The 22,518-nt window shown below is 44.3% G+C and overlaps 1 protein-coding gene across 1 annotated transcript in view; it reads right to left on the minus strand.

The window, feature by feature from the left end:
• Positions 1–22,518, minus strand: part of SLC26A7 (solute carrier family 26 member 7) — a 146,925-nt gene that overhangs the window by 110,964 nt on the left and 13,443 nt on the right. Inside the window, exon 2 of the mRNA XM_006020005.2 lies at positions 874–984. Coding sequence (XP_006020067.1) covers positions 874–984 — 111 coding nt within the window. The remainder of the gene's footprint in view (positions 1–873; positions 985–22,518) is intronic.

Below are 22,518 nucleotides of genomic sequence, written 5' to 3' on the forward strand. Positions count from 1 at the left end.
ATATCACTCCCTCATTTTTATCTGTTGTTGATCTGGGGAAGGCTAATTTCCTTCACCCAGTCCCACTGTTCTTTTCTCCTGGAGCCATATGGCTGACCCACTCTTCCCCTGACCTTCAAAAGAACAGAGCAGCATGCTGGTGGTCCAACCTGGTAAATACTCTTCCTTTTCCATAACAGGCTCTCCCTCAGCCAGAAGCAGTAATTTAGTAAGTGCTGAGAAACATTCCAGTCTGGCTGTGGTAAGTGGTTCTGCTGAAAGGAGACAGAGGTGTTCCATAGTCATAGCTACTAAACTCTTCTTGGCTGCCTAGTTACTGTAAAGGGGATGAAGAGACAGCTGCAGGAGTAATATTTTTCTTTAATTAAGTATTTGGAGTTGAGATCATGCCGTTTTTGCAAGAAATACTAGGTTTGTGTTTTAGCAAAGTAAGGAGTAATTAAGCTTTTCCATACTTTAGAAACAGCCAGACATTTTGTTGCTCTTGTTCACATTAAAAAAATCTCCTCGGCTGAGCCTTTGTCTGCTGAAGCTTTAGCCTCAAGCAAATCTGTACTGTGGAGTTAAACTCCTGGTAAAGTATATTTATAAAAGAAGAACTGATGCAATATTAAATTATACTGGCAGGAGTGGCTAAAATATAATCTTAACAATGCCTTTTTCCTTCAAAAAATGTTTCTTAAATAGAAAAAGATGTAGCTGTTAAAAGGCAACACATGCACATTATATCAATAAATCTATAAACCTTCATTTACTCTGTTTCTAAGACATTTCCTTTTCTACTGATCCTGCAAGGCAGAATGATTTTCCTAGTTTCAGAGAATGTACCCTGCAACTTGCAGGTTTAGAACCTAAAGTTTTCTAGACACTTACCTGTTGCAACATGGCGTCCCATCCCAAATATGGCATAAATAATGACAGGAAAGAAAGAGCCATATAAACCAAATACTGGGTGGACTGAAGACAAAACAGCAAAGGCCAGCCCTATAGAAAATACAATGAGAATTAATAAATTATACATGCATCAAGACACATTATTGTTACTTTGATGAAAGGAAAAGTCCACAGCTTTTATTAATAGAAAGAATAAAACACTTTTAATGATGACATTATAAAAAGCTAGGGGATAAGCCAACCACTACCTTGTAGGGCTTAGAACAAAATTTCTACTGGCAATTGTTTCCATAAGTGTCTATTGACACAATTCTTGTGTTGAGGCATCTGGTCCCAGATACTGGCAGAAACAGAACACTGAACTATGAAGACTATAGGCATGATTTAGTATAGCAGCCCCTACATTCCCAGGCTGATTAAACTAAACACAAATCCACCACACCAGGTACTATTAGGAATATTATATTATGGATTCACTAGAGATGACTGAAAAATTTCCATCAATATTTTTTCAGTAGAAACTTCAGTTTTGGACAATTGGCTTTTTTTGTGTTTGCTTTTCACAGCAAAAACAGGATTTCTTATCAAAAAACCAAAATTTATTCCATTTTCAGGATTTCAGTTTTGCAATCCAATATGGCATCCATATTGCATCCAATATGGCTATACTGCTTCTGATACCCAAAGCTAGCTCAAGTATCTCTGCTCAGTATTGAATTGTGAGATGCAAACATATCCTCTGGGACTGATTATACACCTGTACCTGTTTGTTCAAAGTGATGGGGCCATATTCAACTCAAAAGTTCAGATCCTGTTGTTATAATAATACTACATGTAGAGACTCCATTGGTGGAGGAAAATTGTTGGGTGCTCAAGGCCACTGGAAAGTTTGTAGATGGACAGTACTGCCTGAAAAACTAGGCAGCAGGACCATTCAGATAACGAAAGTGGTAGGACTTAGTAAATCTTCATTGGGTCATCAAATGTTAGAGGTCCTGACAGGAAGCAAAGCTGCCCCTGTTCCTATGAGGGACATCAAATAGCAATATTGTGCCTTTATTCTCCTGGGGCTCATTCACTGAAGGAGTAAAAGCACCATAACTAATACAAAGAATAACTATCCCCAAGAAGATGCTTAGAATGCCATACTGTAACAGGGGGCCTTCTTGGGCCTGTCTACCAATGGCCCTTCCTACCTGTTCTGGGCCAACCGCCCACCTTCTCGCCTGCCATGCATTGTTGTTAATTAATTAATGATCTTAATTAGGCAGGAGGCTGCCCATTTCTTGCCCTGATGCCCTGATAGGGGACACTATCTGCAGCTCCGTTCCTCCCCTACACCACAGCTCATGCTTCGCAGATGGCATCCACAGATGTTAGTCTCACTGGCCCCACACTGGGCCCCAGAATCCTCCAATCAGGACCCCTCTAAGATACCTCCATTCCGACAGCTTACCCTGCCCTCATTCAGGGCTGCCTCGCTCCCTGAAACTATTTCCCCTCTTGGGCCCAGTCCCCCCGGGACCTTTGGCCACACAGCCCCTGGCCTCACCTCCAAAGCCAGTTGGAACCCCAGGCTCTCAGCTCTGGGCATCCCTTGCAGTGAGCCTGTGGCCCTTTTGACCAATCTGGTCCTGGCCCCAGCATTGACCAGTCAAGGGTGTTATCAGTCAAGCCTCTGAGCCTCTAGCCCCACTCTCGCTCCTGAGTCCACCTTCTGGCCCTACTAGCAGGTGACCCACCCAGTTGTGGGAGCTGGGATTAAGGCACCCCGACCCACCTTTCACTGGGGTGGTAACTGGTCTGGCATTTCCTGGGGACTCCCATACCACTGAGAGCCCCACAAGGCCACCCACTCCTGGCAGGGTGCAGTTTTAGGTCATGCCCCAGACCAGGAGCCTCCTAGCCATCCCCTACAGCTCCTGCCCTTACCTCCAGGATGATACAAGCAGCCTTGCAGCCAGGCAATGTTGCTACCTAGCCTGCCAGCAGCAAAATGCTCTGCTTATATAGGCAACCCTGAATCTAAAATGGCTGCCACAATCAGGCACCTGCTGGCTGCCTGGCTTAGGTCTTAAAGTTGGCTGCTTGGCTTAGGTCTTAAAGTGGCAGGCACAAACAGTGCCCTGCCACACATACCTATGTTTAAATTTCCTAACAAATTGAGATCACATGTAAAGCAAAGCACTCACTTTCTATCAGAATGCCTAATTTAAATAAATCATTGTATAAAGCAAATGGAAAGAGATACTATATGAATGTTTATGCTTCTATTTGTCTTGATTTAATAAAATACCTGTACTCATTCTGCAATTCTTCACCCCACATACCTTTTGCCTTCACCCTAATCCAACTTTTACTTTTACTAATTAACTAAAAATTCAGAATCTTGAAACATCTCCCAAAGTTATTTTTCAAGGAAAAATTAGAGCAGAGCAGCTCACTCCCCTTCAAAAGACCACAGGGTACAAGGGCAGAGAAGACATGATTTATCTGTTGAGTTTCCCCTCATGGATGACTAAACTTTGTTTCTAGGCCCCTACAATACAAGAAATATTCCACTTCTATTACTTGGCAACCTTATGTTTGAAGTTTTGGTATCTTGAATTCCACAAGTAGGCAGGCTCAATAATGAACATTGTGATGGGAAAAGTCCTACCAGTGGAACAATGAGAATTACAAATAAACGTTGTTGCATTTACTCTTAACATAGAACCTTCAGGTTATTTTTTTTTCCCTGATAACTGCTTTACTATAATAAAGCAATGGCCTTTCACTGTTTTATTCATAAAACTGTATCTATTTTGTAGAATCATACTCCTAGCAGCTTGCAGTATCTGGCTCCTATACAACAGGAATGCATCCTGTTTTGGGTAAAGGCTTCTTTAGTATATTTTGTCAATAGGCAGAGTCCACGTGTTTTCAGGGAATGCCTCAATAGTGCTTAGTTTCTTGACTTACAACAGGGGAGAAGAAAGTGGTTTAACCACACTGGAGGTGTTTCCTATGTCCACATCCAACTTGAAGGTCCAATCCAGGTTATCATGTGCATGTGTTAGGCCCCTGCCACGTTACATATATTATGCATTTAACTGGTTAATCATGCAATAAATTTAAACTGGCCACATATGCAAAGTAATTATCACACAGTTAACTGGCTAATCATGAAATAAATTTAGATCAGCGATACTTGCCAAGTAATTATCACACAGTAAAAAATGATTGTCTAGCTATAAAAAGAGCCAACCACTATGAAGTTAGTGCTTGAAAATGTGTAACAACCCTATAGCTGGTTTTACCTAGCTTTAATTTGAAAGTGTAGCAGGGTCCTTAGAGGCCTGTGAGAAATTTTAGGCAGAAAAGTTAGATAGAAGAAATTGAGCCTATTAAATACTCTCTATGTGAATATTAAAGTCTCCAAGAGAACTGGAGTGTGAACCTCATAGTCATGCCAGATGATTTCTTGCAGCACTTCTGGATAGAGTTTAGAATCTGGAGCACTTTTGTTGTCTGGAGAATTATTGATAAAAACAATGTACAGGGTTAGCTTTGTCTCTGAGTCTATAGTTAAAGTGAGAATACTCAAAGGATTCTGATTCAGTTGCTATAATAATATATGCAAGGCCCTTGAAAACTGAAAAATACTGCAGTGTTTTGAGAGCTCTGAGCCTGGAAATGAACAGAATGGCTGTTCCACATCTTGGTCTGTTTTGCATTCTGGGTCTCATAAAAAGGAAGGATAAACTCACATCAAGACCTTCAGTATCAGCTAGATTTCTGCAATACAGCCCACATACAGCAATTATTCTATAATGAAACTGTTCATAGTTAGGACCATGGATCCCGAGCTAATCATCTTTGTTCATTTTGAGATTGTGGCAAGCAGCATTGCAAACTGGGACTTAGGCAGACTGCCTGAGTAGTGGGGGCCAAAATCTGAAGAAAAACCTAAAAAGCAGAGCCAAGAGACAGCATGAGAAAGTGAGCTGAGAATCTAAGACAGAAACTGTAATCACACATTGTGTCAGATGTCAGAAACCAGGCAGTCCAGGGCAATGGCAAGGGTGACAGGGCTAGGTCGGAGGCAAGCCTGGGGACAGAGTCCAGGGAACAAACAGAACAGGAGCCCAGGGGAAAGCAAGAACCATGGCAGGAGCTGAGGAACAGGCTGTGGCAGGTTCCATGGCAGGTGCTGGGAACAAGAATGAGGCATTAACTAAGACAAGGGCCAGAATGAAACCAGGGAAACAAGTCTTGACAGCAGTCAGCGACTACGTGTAATTCTAGACTTGCAAAGCATTGAACAGGCATCATTCTGTTTAAAGCCCTGGGCTTTTCTTGACACTCAGCTGCCTGTAGCCAATAAGTCAATCAGGCATAGCTGAACCAAATTAGGAATGTGAATTACAAATAAATCCGGAATCAGGCAGCCCCAAGCAAGTCTTAATCTTTGGGCAATCATTTAGCCCTGAGAAGTAGCCACTTAGTGACTGTATCAGTTTGTTGTGATTGCCTAATGGATCTTTCTTCCATGCATTGGCTGGCATTTCCTGATTAATTCTTCTAGGTAAGATTTGTGTTAGGGAGAGATACAGGAAAGAGGTCACTGTAACCCCTGTGTGTGCCAGTTACCTACAGAATATCCAAACTGCTCAGTTCTCCTAGGGACTAAGTTATGGTGGGAGTGTCTACACATTGCCATATGGTGACACTGCTACAGCACCATGCTTAATACTTCCTTTTGGAAGTATTAAAGCATGGTGCAGTAAGGGCAATAGCTATGCTGTGCATGCAGCTCATGGGTAGATTTTGCCACTCCGTTGCCGGAGTGGCATACTATACCCAGGGATTGCACTGCTATGATGACGTAGCTGGCAATCACGGGTAGACACACATGATCACTACATTGCTGCAACGTGCCGTACAATGACGTACTACATCGCTATGTTGCCATAGGGCAGCGTGTAGATGCATCAATTGTGTTGCTAGTATCTGGGGGCTGAGTAAATGTGCTCTGTACCTTGGGACTTGTGCTGTAGAAAAATACAAAGCTAAGAAAATTAAGCTCCTGAGTAACAGAAATGGGAAATCCAAGGGGGAGACGCATGTTTTCTTCAAGTTGCTTTCTTTTGTTACATCTCTTCTGACAGACACCTTAAAGCCTTTAAGTCAGAAGAGCTGTTACAACAGTTCTACTACAGTGTTGATATGCAGTATTTGGAAGAAGTTCTGAGGGGAAGGAGAACAATGTTCCTCTGTCTAGTAGATGGTTCGCACAGGTGGAGAGGATTTCTTCTAAAAGTAAGAGGACTGGTATTGCTGGATAAAAGGAAACTACTGCCCTGTAAGCTCCCTTTCAGGCTGCAGCAATTGTTTCCTGGCTCCCTTGTAGTAAGAGGATGTTGTAAATTAGAACTCTTGGGAAGAGCTATCCTGGAGTATATCAAATTGGTATTTGACAAGAGGCAACAATAATCTTCCAATGCACAAAATTCTGTCTGCATAGAAGAAAGGGGCAAAGCTATTGATCAAAACTTAATCACACTTTTCTGAGCAATGTATGGAAAAAGTCCATAAAACCTGGCTATAAGGAATGAAAAGCTTTATAAATGTAAGATCCTGACTCAAGTACAAATGCAAACCAGAGACTTAAAAATACAAAACTTTTCCATTTAAAAACAAAGTAGATATTACACTCCTGCACGGCAGTGCTTGCACACCCCAGAACTACTGGAGGACCCTAGAGAGTGCCTAAAGAGTTTTCCTTAATTTATCTTCTTGCCTATATCCCTGCATTGTATTAGGGTTTTGTAATTCCTTCAGTTCCAGCAATGGAAGCCTAGGACTTGGCCTGCCAGTGAAAATATTTGAAAATGTATTATTAAGTTCACTATAGAAAGGGAGTGGTTCTTTGAATTATCTTAAAGGCTACTCTTAGCTTATTTGCCAATTTGTTACTTTATCCATTCTTAAGGTTTTTCTTACAGAATTTCTGCAGTATACTTTAATAGGTGTTCATTCTAAGCATATTCATCTTTAATAAGTATTTAGCGTAAACTAATTTACTTTATCCTTCAATTCAAGAGGAGATAATTTAGGAGTTGTGATGGTTATTGGAAAGTCTTGTAAGAAACCTCAGTATAAGTTAAGTCATTAAATGTCCTGCAGTTGGACCTTCAAATATTTAGCTATGCAAAAGTACCATTTAATACAGGAGTATAGACAGTATACTTTGTTTAATTATGTTCTCTAAACAATAACAGGGAAAATAATAATTTAGCTACAGGGAAATAATCTGTTACCACCTCACTGTAAATAGCAGGCATACTTGACTCTCAGCCATTTCATGCCTACTTCAGATTTCCTTATATGCTTTGAATCCAACACATTTGACCATTGTGGTCAAACTGTGTTTGGTTCAGCACACTTGAATAAGTTATGGGCAGGGTGCAATGAGTTAAGTCCTAGTCCTAGCCTTTGCCATGGGAGAAAACAAAGGCTGAGCAAGTTTAGTGTCAACATCAGTGTCATGACCCAAAAGGCATGATTGTGTGTGTGTGCTTCGGCATCAGAATTATCCACGTTAAGTTGCAGAGCATTGCACGGGAGTTTCCTGTAGCAAGAGGAAACTCCGGTGCAGGGACCAGTTTCCCGCCTTTTCTGCAGCTTCTTTTGCAGAGTGCATTGCTCGAGTTGCAAGAGGAATGCACGGTACAAAAGAGTTCCCGCCACCGGTATGCAAATTTGTTCCCCGTGATTGGCTAGTGCTAAATTATTCACACGTGGCGGCTAGCGATTGGCCTGTTAGCCGTATAAGAGGCTTGAGCAGTTTCCGCCCAAGCCAAAGAGGACTCCACATCCATCTCGTGGGGACTCTGGGTACACGGCAGGGTAATAGAAACCCTGTGTGAGATCCAGAGGAGCGTGGCGGCCTGATCCACCGCCCACCTCTTCCCGTCTTCGAGCGCGACTAATATAAGACGTATTTACGATTTCTACATTGGTGGCCTGTTCACCCAGAGCATCCGGAGCTCTGCACCGTGGAGCCTAGCAACCTCCACGAGACCGTCTGTGTTGTGTCTGTTTGTAACTGCAACTTAATCAAGCTTTCCAGCCTACACCATTGCCATCTCGGTGTAAGTAAACACTCTTTTAAACTACCGATACGCGTCCGTGCCTAATTCCAGCTCGAAGGCCTTCCCTCTCCGCCCCCGCGTGCCCGGGCTGCTGGCCACAGCCCGCGTGCAGCGCGGAAAAGGGCTCGGGGTGCTCCCAGCCCGCACAATCAGCAAAGGGAGCAATGAAGAACAGAGCATCACACTTTGTCCTCTTATGTCCCACAGAGTTGGCCACACAAGGGGAGTCATGCTGATCCATGTGAATGACCTACCACTGTGACCCAAACATCCCCAGAGTGCCTAGAGGAATTTTGCTTGCCTCAAGGAGCTGCTGCTGTATACTTCTAAACGTAGATATATGATCTAGGCATAATGTAACCCTGGGTGTTTTGTTTTTAGGTTAAGAATGTAAGAAATGCCACGCTAGGTCAGATTACAAGTTCATGAAAACCAGAATCTTCTCTCTCATAGTAGCTGAGAGTAGATGCTGAGGGAATAAGTGCATGCCCTATGCAGACTAAACCATCATCTGGCCCTCTGCCCTACAGCTCTCAGCACTTAGAGGAAAACTTAATTTCGAAGTTTCTCCCCTATCATGTTAATTCCACTGATGGACCCATCCTCCACAAATTTATGCAGACCCCTTTTGACTTTGGTTAACTGGCTGTGTCCTGCTGTGTCCATAAAGTTTCTATAAGTACTGTAGTTTCTAATCCCTTCTATGACAATGAGTCAGTGTCATCCATTGGGTAGGACAGATGACCAGGAACCCCATAGCCTAGATTCTACCCTACTCTGCTACAGATATTGTGTGCTCATGGACAAACTGCATGCTTGAAGTTAGTAGTATACACAATGGATAACAGCAGCGGAGGAGTGCTAGAAGATATAATTAAGATCTGAAAAGCCTGAAATATTTTACATCTATGGTGTTATTATATGGTCAAAAATGTGGCATAGTAGATTGGGTAAATGGAGAGCACAGATGTTACTCATTTATTATATGCAGAACTTCAATAGCAATACAAATAGTTTTCAAATAAGAACAGCAAATCACATAGAAAGAACAGCAAACAAAGAACAAACAATAGGTTTAGATACAGTATATAAATACTCTGGTGTGCTTTAACTCATTATCAGAAGATAACACTATGAGATGTGGGTTCATTTAAAACAGCACTCTGGCTAACACTAGGCTGCATGACACATCACATGGTATACTACGCTTGACAAGGAGAAGACATGTGGCCCCACTACAGATAAACTGGCTCTGAACTGAATACAGAACCCTGATGCAAACAAGATGTAAGGCCATGTTCTACTGAGTAGAAAACATCTCCAACTGCTGCCTTGAGAATTACTGTTGCATGCACTAGGTCAAACCTACAATCATGACAGTAATATCGTGTCAACAAAGGAAGATATTAAGATTAGTCAACCTAGTCAAACTGTATTTATTAAACTTCCACATCTTAAACTATACATCTGATACATATGGGAAAGAAATGTCCTCTGTCACAAACCCCACAATATTTTGAAGTATTCATTGGAAGTCATGCATGTTTTCTGAAGTTTTACTGACATGATACTGTTGGCAAATACATGGCACAATCTAACAAATTCTGACCCTTTAACTAATCCTGTAGCCAATGGAAGAAGCAGGAAGTTACATTTACATTTCAAAGTAAAACCTGCAAAGGGCAAGAAATTGGAATATGTGAGAGGGGGAAGAGACAAATGTGGACTATGTGAAAGCCATGTCATCCAAGAGGGAAAGGGGGAGTGCAAATCACCCATAAAAGCCCAGACAAAGATTAAACCTGTGGGACCACCCTCACCAGCTAAAAAGATCTACAGATTTCCCAAAAAAATCTCTGAATGACTGGCTGAAGACTCTGTCCTCAGGACTACATCAGACTTTCTGTTATGACTTGATTTACATTAAGTTGCATGTTGTTGCTTTGTGTGATTTTGTCTTATTTTGTTGTCTTAGTTTAGGAGAAGTTTTTTCTGTTGTTCCTTTGTCTTATGCTTGAAATTGCAAATTGCTGTGCTCAATAAATGCTCTCTTTAGAGAATGAACTATTCTTGTCCAAGCCATGTTTATGACTTCAGTGACACCACTGAATTCACCACCTGAATTCTAATATTAAAGTCCTGTAACAGATTTGGACTTAAGGCAAACTTACATATTTTTCACATTGACTGCTGCATACCCTGTAAAGGGATTTCCCTTTTTATAATAGCTGGATTCACTGACAAACCATATTCACCCTGGTTCCTCTTTTACTTTTCCGAACACTCTCCTCCTTCAAGCTACTCTCCCCGCTCCACCCATGACTTTGGTAGGGGGCATTCATGGGTTTCCCCTTCAATAAGGAGGCCACATGGAACATCTTTCTCTGCATATCCCGTGATAAAATATCTTGAAAACCCTTTCAGTCAACAGAAGACTTTAAAATCATAATGTCTGCAGGAGCAGGCAATTTGGTGATAAAATCTATTCTCTGCTGGTCAGGACTTTTTTATCCTTTTGTTTAAGATAACTCTTAAGAAACAATTAAACTACAATCTTATTTACTCTTAGTAAAGACATTCCCCGCCTTTTCTACCAATGCATCCCCTTCTAGCAGCAGTAGGTGATGGTGTGGGGGAGAGGGTTCAAGAGAAAACTTCAGCTCCAATTAGACAGCCACTTCATTTCTGTGGATAACACCACCTTCCAATTCACAAACACGTTAGCATAATCAATCAAAGCTCCCAACTCTTTCAGGGTCTATGACCCAAAAAGCTCCACAACCGCCAGCTAACAACACTTTTTTCCAAACTTATCTGAATGAGTAGTATTTAGTAAAATGTTTAATTCCTGGGTAATGGGCACTTGGGACAGTGTATTGTAAAACCCCTTTAGAGTCAAAAAGCCTGTGGTCGTCCTCCCGTTTCCATTTTCTCTTGGTTCTGTATGTATTATGGAACTGGATTCCTGTGTATTAATTAACATTTTGTACCAGCAACCCTCAATGGTGATACATCTCTGGGGGTGCTCCAAGCATCCAAACTGAATTTAACCAGAATATTTGATTTGAGGGACAGGCATCCCTATACAGTGACACTTCACATTTTTTCCATTTAGGTGTGGCAGAAGGAACTGCAGCTTCTGTTTCTTTCAATTTTATTTTGGGGTTTTATTTTTATTGTTTTATATTTGCTTAGCCACACAGCTAATTGCTAGTATTGTACTCTTTCTGATACTTTTTTATATTAATTTCTCATAAGAGGGACCTACCCAATCACCTGGTTTGCTATTTTTCTCCTTGTTTATACCTTTATTTCATGACTCATGAGTGTTCCCCCCACCCCCTTTGTTTTCAAAGGATACACCAACTTTTTTCACCCCTTGCTGTCCTGATTAATTTAGATTTCCGTTTTCAAATTGCTTCACTTGATCAAGGTACTACTGTTTTTTTTTTCCCATTAAACCCATCCATATTTTATTCTTTCACTCATTCCCAGCAAAAGGGTTCTTTTTCATCGCCTTTCTTTATTTTTCCCCTCCTGGTTACATTTTAGAGCCTGCTGCCCAATTTCACAGCCATCTCTAGCATCCTCATAGCACCCAGCAGTGGGAGTTCCAACACTCTTCCTTCTAAGCACATTCCTTCAGCCTGTCTACAAGTTTCATCTCTCAAAATCTGACTTTCTCCTGAGCTAACTCCCCTGTTAATCCTTAGGCTACTATAAACAATAATTTTTTAAGCATCCTCCACTTCCTGCTTTTTTCACCTCAACATGGCTTCCTTGCTGAAGCCACCCAAGAGGACCACTATGTGCACAACAATATGGAGGTGTCCAGTCCACAGAATGCATCTTTATCCCAAAAAAACCATAGCAGTTGTGCCTACCACTCCCTTTTATAGCTCCAACAGTTTTGTCCTACCATTAAGCTAGTCTGAGTGATTTTGCAGCCCTCAAGTGAGTGACCCTGCAGAAAAGGTTTTGCAACTCTTAAGTGCTGTGCACAATAACCATTCTCAGCCCAAGCAGCTTCAGTTGGACTTGCTCACCTAGGGATGCCAAATCTGTTACTGTACTTCAGTATTAGAATTCAGGTGGTAGCACTGAAGTCATGTAAAAATGGCTTGGATATTCTGTTTTCTGAAGAGAGGATTTCTTGAGCACAGCAATTTGCAATTTCAAGAATAAGACAAAGAAACAACAGAAAAACTGTGGCTAAGTGAAGATGCAACAAAATAAGACAAAGCAACAACATACAACTTAGCCTAAGTCAAGATACAACTGAAACTTTGCATAAGTCTTATGTAGTCCTGAGGACAGAGTCTTTAGCCAGTCATTCAGAAGTTTTTTCTGGGGAATCTGCAGGTCTTCTTAGCTGGAATGGGCAATTCCACAGGTTTAATCTTTGCCTGGGCTTTTATGGATGATTTGCACTCCCCCTCTCCTCAGGATGGCATGCCTTTCACACATTCCACGTCTCTTGCTCTTCTTGTGTATTCCACCATTTTAATAGAAGGGATCCATAAGAATAACACCTGTTTATTCAAAGAAGGACATTTCTCACAGTGGGGAAAATTTAGTGAGAGGCAGTATCTTTTGGATATGCCTAAAAGAATGCAAATATTCTCCTGGTCCTAATTAGAACAGGAGACACTTCTAGTCTGGTAAATGCACACACTTCGGGGGAAGGAAGCTATATGCATAGTATAGGCTCCCCAAGAATACAGTGAATGACATAAATAAATGGCCACATATATACTTAAGGCATGCCAGGAGAGCAAGTTTCGGCCCTAAATTTATTCCCAGGTATAGCAACTTACTTTAGGGTCTCAGCCAGGGTGAATGAAGTAGGCTGACAAAAGAATTTGCAGGAAGCACTGATAAAGTTCAGAGGTAGAAGCTGCTTTCTAACCTGTTGAGCTGAATAGAACCTGCCTTAGTCTTAAAATACAGGGCAAAATCAGATTATTGTTCTGATATTTCCTTTTGTTTATTCTTATATATTTGTCTATATCTCTTAGCGATTTCTTATATATGACAAAAATATGTATTGTATAAACAAGAGCATCCTTTATTGTCTGTTATAACTGTGATTTCAGAGCATTTGACCATATAGGCAGGCCTCTTCCAAGGAAGTGGGGGGGAGATTTTCAAGGCATAACCAGACAAGAGTATGATTCTTCTAGCTGGCAAAACCCCCTCTGCTAAGGGCTGGCAAGATCTAGATGAGGGGTGGGCAATTATTTTGGGTGGAGGGCCAAGCTGTGAAGAGCCGCATGGGTAGCCCCGCCCCTTGACAGGTACCCTGCCCCTGGTCACCATCTTGGGACCAGAAGTCCTGCCCTTAACTTCTGACCTTTGCCACCAGAAGTCCCTCCCCTTGCCCCTGGAAGTACTCCTTTGGGGAAGAGGGTTTGCCATCTTAGGGGGAAAAAAACAAATTATATACTAAAAATCAAACACCCATAACAATATATTTGAATTTAATTTTAAAAATATATTTTTGTCCTGATGTGTGTTTGTGCTGTATATGTAGAAGTAATAGCATAATAGCTCAAAATGCAGTCTTACTCATATACTGTGTGGGGTATGCAGGAGTGTGAGAAGGCATGGGTGGGTGGGTGTGGGGTTTGTGGGGAGCTGTGGGTGGATGGGTATGGGGTTTTGTGAGGATGTGTGAAAGCGTGTGTGTGGGTATGGTATTGTGGGTATGGATGTGGGTATGGGAGCCACAGAGTGCAAACCAGCCAGCAGGTGGGCAGCAAAATGGGGGCAGGGGCAGCGGACAGTGGAAGTGAGCAGTGTGTGGGGCCCGCGCCAGTGTCCTGGGGCCAGTGCCAGTGGGGCCCAGAGTGGGGCAGTAGGAGCGTGGGACGTGGGCTGGCAAGGGTCTATGGCAGGGGTTCCCAACTTTTTATAATACAGACCTGCAAACTGTCTAATTTACATCTTTAAATTTAATTTACATGTTTCAATTTAATTTTTACAGGAGGGTGGGGTTGCGAGGATCGGATCAGGTTGGGGCACCGGGGGACCCTGCAGGGGAGGGAGTTGCACAGGCAGTGGCTTGAGGGGCCCAACTGGGGTTGCCCAGGAAGAAGGGGCTCTGCTGCCTTTCCTAGCAGCAAGCAGCAGAGCCACTTCCCCGTCCTCCACCCCAGGCATTTCCCTGCTGCGGGCAGGGTTAGGGGGTCCTGCACGGCCCAAAGCGGGCCTGGTGTGCGGACAACACCTTTCCGGGTGCAGCCATGCTGGCGGGAGTGGGATAGGGTGCACAGAGCCAGCTGCCTCCTTCCTGGGGCTCCCCTCCCACTGCTGCAGTCCAGTGGTTGGGAACCCCTGGTCTATAGAGCTGAGCTAGGCTGTGACAGCACAGAGAGAGGGGAGCTATCCCAGCTCCATAGACCCCTGCTGGCCAGGACCCCATGCTCCTGCCACCCCACTCTGGGCCCTGAGCTCCCATCTAGCTGCTGCTGGCTTCTGCGCACCCGCTCACTCCCAGTCCTGCCTGCCCCAGCCCTGCGGTACAGGCCAGGACAAGTGCAAGCGGCCCCAACCCCGCGCTCACCCGTCCAGGCTGAGCAGTGGTGACGGGGAACAAACTGGTGCTCAGCGCAGGGCAAAAGCACCTCCTCACCCCCCATCCCCATGGCTGGCACTTCCTGCTGCAGCCACCCAGACCCCACGTGGGGCTATCCTGCCTCTCCACTGCATCACTGGAGTGGAGAGCAGGCACAGACAGCCCAGCATGGGCCCCAGGTGACTGCAGCAGGAAACACTGGCCATGGGGGGGGCAGGGGGCTTCATGCTCTGGACCCCACCGGTGCTGGCTCTGGGACACCAGCGTGGGCCCTGCATGCCCACTCATTTCCACTCCTCACAACCTCCACTGATGCTTTCCCAACTTTCCTGCCCACCCTCCCACCCCTTCTTACCTGAATTTCCTGCTCCAGTGCAGGGAGGCAAGAAGCCCTGGGCTTCTGGCTGTGAGGCAGGACCAGGTGGGCCTTGTTATTGCAGGAGTCTGCCGGGCTTCCCCTGGGTCCTACTGCTCCTGGCTCCTGTCATCTTTGACAGGCAGTCAGGGGCAGATAAATATTAATTTTCAAAATGTCTTGGGAGCCCCATGGGCTGGATAGAATGGCCTGGCAGGCCAGATCCAGCCCATGGGCCATATTTTGCCCACCCCTACCCCAAACCCTCGTTCCCACCCCCAACAGGATCCCTGGAAACCCTATTTCCTGCCCCCACCCTCTGAATCACCCAAAACAGAGAACATCTTGCCAAAGAACAGAAATGAAAGGCATTTATTGAGAGTGAAAATGTCAATGCTCAGTTCATAGATTTCATAGACATTAGGGCTGGAAGGGACCTCAGAAGATCATCGAGTTCAGCCCCCCGCCCAAAGGGCAAGAAGTCAGCTGGGGTCATAGGATCCCAGCAAGATAAGCATCCAATTTACTCTTGAAGGTGTTCAGTGTAGGTGCTTGAACCACCTCCGATGGCAGGCTATTCCAGACCTTGGGGGCTCGGACAGTAAAGAAATTCTTCCTTATGTCCAGCCTGAAACAGTCTTGCTGGCGTTTATAACCATTCGACCTCGTCATCCTTTGGGGCGCTCTGGTGAACAAATGTTCCCCCAGATAAACTTATAGGTGGCCATCAGTTCACCCCTGAGCCTGCACTTTTCCAGGCTAAAGAGCCCCATAGCTCTCAGTCTGTCATCTTAAGGTCTGTTTTCCTGACCTCTGATCATGCGCGTGGCTCTTCTCTGGGCTCTCTCAAGCTTCTCCACATCCTTTTTGAATTGTGGGGCCCAAAACTGGATGCAGTACTCCAGCTGCGGCCTTACCAAGCACAAGTACAAGGGGAGAATGACGTCCTGGGATTTGCTTGAGAAGCATCTATGGATGCAAGCGAGCATTTTGGTTGCTTTACTAGCTGCAGCATCGCATTGAAGGCTCATGTTCATCTTGTGGTCAGTGATGACCCCCAAGTCTCTTTCTTCCATAGTACTAGCCAGCGTAGCACTGCTAAGTCTATAGACATGCTGCAGGTTTTTCCTCCCAAGGTGGAGAATCTTGCATTTTTGAGTGTTAAACACCATCAGGTTCTCGTCCACCCATTTGCTAAACCTGTTGGTCCTCCAGCCCCTCCCATAAAGCAGCATGCTCCTGCAAGAAGTGGTTGGCCAGGGCCTCCCCGGTAAGAGCAGCCTCATAGTAAGCTTGCCCACAAACCTTGAGCAGGAACACCCCCTTCACTGGGACCACCACATGCACTTGTTTCAGGAGGCTGCCTGGAAGCATCAGCACCCAGCACCCTAGTGTGGCAAAAGGCTTTCTACTTTAACTCACACATATTACGCACGATGCAAGCTGCAGCCATGAAGGTGGGAACATTTTGCAGGTAGATCTCAAGGCAGACCCCCAGGGACCTCCAGCATGCTTTCAGTGTCTCGAAGGAACATGTGACCACCATCTGGCAGCTGCTCAGTTGGTAGTTAAAGTTCTCCTTCCTGAGGTCCAGTTGGCTGATGTATGGTTTCATAAGCCATGGAAGGAGTGGGTAGGCTGGATCCTGAATGACTAGAGGGGAAGTGGACAAGCCAACCAACTCCATGATGGGAGCGCTAGGGATGAATTCTCCCCACTCCTTCATCTCTGGGAACCCAGAGTTCCTAAACACATGGGCATTATGGACCTGTCATGACCATCCAATATTTATATGGGTGAACCAGGCCCTGGTGTTCCATGACAGTCTGAAGGATGATGGAGAAGTCCTTTCTGTTGATGTAATCTGAGGCATGGTGAAAGGGGCACAGGGTGGGGACGTGGGTCCCATCAGTGGCCTCCACACAGTTCAGAAACCCCAGCTGCTCAAAGCCAGCAATCACCTATTCTGAATCCTCAACTGAGGCCACAGCTGCTGCAAAATTCTCTTGCACGCTTCATGCATGACAAGCATTGCCATTGTCTGCCTCATGCCAAACTGGTTGACCACACACCAGAGGCTTTCAAGTTTTGCCAGCTCCCAGATTACCATTGTGACCTGTCTCTCCATGGACATGGGGTGCCAAAGACTGAAGTCCTAGTGCTGGAGCAGGGGGATGAGCTTGAAGCAAAGGTCCATGAACATGCCATGGGAGATTCTGAAATTCTGTCTCCATTGCTCACCATCCCAGGTCCCAAGCATGAGCTGCTCTCACCAGTTTGAGCTCACAGGTAGAGCCCAGCAGCTCAGTGGGATCTGAAACTAGGAACACATAGCTGTGGAACACCCTGGAGACTATAGTCACTTTTCCTTTCCCACACCCCCAGCCAGCAGAAGCCCCTTTTCCCTACCAGTGCTGAGCTCTTCCAGGTGGGTGGTAACTGCTTGGACCCCACCTTGAGTCCCACAAGCCCCTAGACAAGGCTGAGTTCAGGCAAAGCCCTGTTCTGTGAGCCAGCAGGCAGCTTCATTCATTTCAATGAACCACAGTTACTGGCAGTTAACTAAAATTTTCCCACTGCCACTCCAGGTGGTGTGGAGGATGGCCAGCCAGGTTGCAGAGTATGGACTGGTACAGTACAGGGAGCTGGGTGTGTTGTGGGGCAAAAAACAAGGCTGGGGGCTGCTCAGTGGAGCAGCTTGGGGACTGCAGCCACACCTTTTCTATTCCCCCTGGCCCCCAGCTGGATGGGCCTTTCCTGGCCTGTCCAAGTGAATCCATCCTGATCTGTGCCACTGGGGAGCAGGGGGAGAGCAGTATCCATCCCTAGAGAGACCTCAGACCCAGGCAGACTTGGCAATGCCCCATGCTTTGAGCCAGTAGGCAGCCCCATCATTTCTAATGAACTGCAGCTAGACAGTTAATTGAAATGTTCCCATGGATGCTCCAGATGGTGAGGAGGCTAGCCAACCAGGTTGCAGGGGATGGACCTATCTGGGAATGGGGGCTGCAGGGGGGTGGGGAAATGCAGTGGGGGTGGGGGAGGAACAAGGCTGGGGGCTGGATCAGGCTTTCACACCCCCAGCTGCTAGTGGAGTGGCCCAGGGACTGCACATGGCTTTTCTATTTCTCCCCCACCCCCAACTCTTTGATCCAGGAACAGTGCCCTGGGGCACCTTTCCCCACCACCACTGTCTGTCCAGGTGGGCAGTCACCGCTGGCCTGCTGCTTCCCCTCCCTACCCAAGTCCTGGGGATAGCGTGGCCAGGCCCAGAGAGTCCCCCAGATCTGTCCAGGCTCTAGGAAGCCCTGTGCTGCTCTAGGCAAGGGATCAAGGCTTGGGGCCAGATCAGGTCCTCATGAGCTGGGGCTTCCTTCCCAGGGCAGGGGCAGGGACAAGGACAGGGACAATAGCTCTCCCAAAAGTGGATCCCATCACTGCTCCCAGCCTCCCCTGGAAGCATAACCAGTACCCCTCACACCCCATCCCAAATCCCAATTCATCAAAACATGAATCTTCTTTAATTTACTTTCTCTTTATTAAAACTTTTAAAAATTACTTTAAATTTTATCCTTAAAAGTATCTGACTTCCTTCATTGTATCACTGTTCATCCACCCCCATTTCCTTTCCACCTCCCATTTCATAACCCACCCACATCCCATTACCTCTTCACCTCCCAGTTTCATGTTCCTACCACCTGCAACCCCTCTCTCACTCCCTCACACAGAGCAGGGATAGAAGCCTGCCCTGGCTTACCAGTTCTCTAGTGGCAACTCACAGGTATAGCTCTTAGTCCTGCCCCTGCTCACCAGGCCTCTAATGGCAAGTCACAGCTGTGCAGGTCAGGGACAGTCAGAAAAGGTATCTAGCCTAAGGGTCTGACTGCTCCAAAATCAAGCTAGCACTAAGACTGATCAACATTTGTGTGGCTCAAAGTATCATATGTAACAAGGCCCAGATATTGACAGCATAAGAGATACAATGTTTATTGCTAGAAAAAAATAGTAATGCCTTTTCTGTCTTCAGTTTTGCCAAGATTGTGGCATCTAGCTGAATTCATAAAAATGGGTTACTCGTGTTGAGAAAGGATCTGTCCACAGGTTACGTTGTATATGCACAAAATACTTCAAAAGACGAACAAATGATTTGTGCAGCAGCATACAGGTAGAATATTTGTGAGGTACAAGGCACCACATTTTCAAATAAACCAAAATTGGGATTAGGGTAAAATTTTGTTATCTTTAAGGTGACAGCATATGAATTAATTTTCATACAGAATTTATATGTAACATTATATGCTTATTGACTCTTTTTTGACCTTTCTTGGACATGGAAAGTTGGGAGTCAGATGCTTGTACCTATTTGAAAGTAAATTCACAGCAAACTGAAACAGTTTCCTGTTTAATATGTGTGTCTGCTGTAATGAGTGAAATATGGCCTTAAAGTATGATTAAAATTAATCTTTCCATCCTTGCTAACTCCTTCCTTGATTCCTCAGGACCAATAATAGCTCACTGTGACTAGGTATTTTGTTTGTTTTTTTAAATTAATTTAACCTTGAGCTGGATTTATTGCTGAACATCTAATTTCCTCATAGTGCTTGGAGACCCTGCCATTTCAAAAAGAACAATACCTATTTTCATGCATTCCAGAACTAGTGCCCAATGTTTTGGAAGGCATGGTGCCAACATTCACTTTTGATGCAAGACCCCCAGCTATGTTCGTTTGAAAGGTGATCTGTTACCTAGGTTTCACAAGCTCCATCCTTAAATGTCACATGCTTGTACTCTGAGCAGTCTCACTTGAGTTTATTGTTTTGTACTACCGTGTGAGAATAGGATAAGAGGAATGCTTGCCTGTAGGTATCCAGTTATAATATGTGCAGATAAAGTTGAATAGGAAATTTTGGTTGAAAAGCTACAAAAGTCTTGAAAAAAATACTGAAATCTTCATGGAGTTTACAATCCACTTTAATATTTCTTATGAAAGAAAATCACCCGCTAAACCCAATCACAGATCTTCTGCCCAAAGAGCAGGGATATGGGCCTAGAGTTGTGAACTGTACTATAAAGTTTCACATTTATACAAGTTTCTTGCTGGAGAACAAGATAATTCATTATGCCATGGTACTGGTACTACCATGTACCAGTCTTGATTCTAATAAACTAATAAAGCTTTTCCAAAGCTCTAGGTCAGCAGTGGGTGCATCTACTCGTGTGCTTTAGTGCACATTAGCCTATTTTAATGCACATTGAAGCATCAATGAAAACAGTCAGAATTTGTACACATGCATGTGATGCAGCGCTGGATGCTTTTAAAAGTGCCCAGCACTGCGTTGCATACATTTGTATAAATGGTGAAATGCGCATTAGCATTGAGAAAATGGCAGTGCTGTGCTTTTGAACTAAAACACATGGAAGGTTAGTTTCATAGTGTACCACTGCTATTTTCTAAGCACTGACAACATTTAGCCATTTATACAGATGTATGCAATGCAGTGCCAGGTGCATTAATTTGCATGCTCCACAGACACAATTAATCAAGTCTGCTCTGATGCACTGGATGTCCAGTGCAGAAAAGTATGTGTATAAATGCCCTATGCTCTTTACTTAATATGCATTAGGACATGCTAATGCACATTTTCCTAGTACCTCACAATGGAGGTACTAGATTTAATGCACATTAACTAAAGCGCATTAATGCATGTGTAGACATTACAGTACCATGCATATCTCCTATTAACTACTTAACTTCATGCATGTAAAGCATGTCAACGTGCCCTTCCAGCACTGCTGCATGTACCAGGCATGTCATTTTTAAGTGTTTCTGTTCAAATGGAATGTCCTAGGGTGGCAATTCAAATGATATGGCTCTCAGAACACAACTGGGATATTGTGGATGAATATTACCAAGTTCTGGTGTAGTGAACACTTGCAAACAAGAACTGGTTGGAAAATGCCACCAAAAATAAAACTTGACAAAAAAACAGAAAACTTTTATTAAAAATGGTTATGATTTTTCCCTTCATTTTTTATCACTGCCATACCAAAAGCAAGAAGAAAGGTAACTAAGGCTGTGTCTACACAAGACACTACTGCACAACAGCACTGGGGGGCACTAACCATCACATGACGCCACTGCACAGTAGTCACAAGTTACTGTGCAGTAGCTCAGTCCTACTACCCAGTAGTGTCAGAAAAAAAACCATGCAGAGATATTATTGAGCAGTAATGCCGGTTACTGCACAATCATTTAGTATTTAGTTATGTAAGTACTTAATGACTGCTCAAAAACAACTGCACAGTCCACCACTTGTGTAGATGCGACCTAAGAGAATTGAACTCTGACACTTGAACGGTAATTGTGTTGTTGCAACAACAATGCACAAGTGGGAGAACAAAAAGCCAATTGGTATAATGGAGGCTTTCTTACCTTTTGCACCTCATGATATTCATTTTCTTGGTCAAATGGACCCAAGTAAGATGCATACAACATTATTATATAATGTTTATTTGGAATAGCCAAATACCTCTGGGCACTTTTACAAATGCTCTGGGCGTGGATGACAGCCCTTTAATTAGAGCAGCTCCGAGAGATACTCTAATTAAAGCACTGCAGTATCTTGTGTATCAGCATCCCCATGCTTAAAAATGGTGGTGGGGGCACTTAAATTAAAGCTCATTCAACAAGCTCATTTTTGAAGCTCATTTTTAAGCATGGGGACACTGATATATAAGATGCAGGAGGCTGCCGGCGTGCAGTAACTACCATGCTCCAGCTAACTCGATTAATAGTATCTGCTCCAACACTGGAATTCCAGTGTGTCAAGCAGCCTCCATGCTCATGTACAGGCACCCTTTCTGTCTTGACCACTAGGGCAGGGGTGGGCAAAATACGGCCCATGGGCTGGATTCAGTCCACCAGGCCATGGGGCCCCTAAAAATTTTAGAAAAGTAATATTTCTCTGCTCCTGCCTGCCTGCCTGCCCCCACTAGGACCCATGGGAAGCCAGCAAAACCCAGGAGCAATGCCAGCCACACATACCCACATGCTCCCTCACTCCCACAAAACCCCTACACACACCCACACCCTCCCCCAAATGCCACATACCCACACACCCACAACCCCCCACAAACCTTTACCCACCCCCCACAATATACAAGACTGAGACTTCATTTTAAACTATTATACAATCACCTCTATGTACCCTATACAAACACATTTACATCAGGACAAAAATATTTTTTAAAATCAAATTAATGAATGTTGTATATATTCCATTTTTAGAATATAATTTACAGGGGTGTAGGTTGTACCCATGTTGGTCTAAGGACATAGGCAGACAAGGTTCTTTGGGTGACTCTGATATCTTTTATTAGACCAACTTAAATAGTTGGAAAACAATTTTTAAGTAAGCTTTCGGGTTCAAAAACCCTTCATCAGGCTAAGGAAGTTTCAGCCGTTGGTGTGTGCTCTTCCTGGATGGAATGAAAAGTAAGGAAGCCAGAGGCTGGGCAGGGGAGTCAGTTGTCAGGCAGATTATAAGATATCAGAT

This window comes from Alligator sinensis, unplaced genomic scaffold (assembly GCF_000455745.1).
Source record: "Alligator sinensis unplaced genomic scaffold, ASM45574v1 scaffold273_1, whole genome shotgun sequence".
NCBI lineage: Eukaryota > Metazoa > Chordata > Crocodylia > Alligatoridae > Alligator > Alligator sinensis.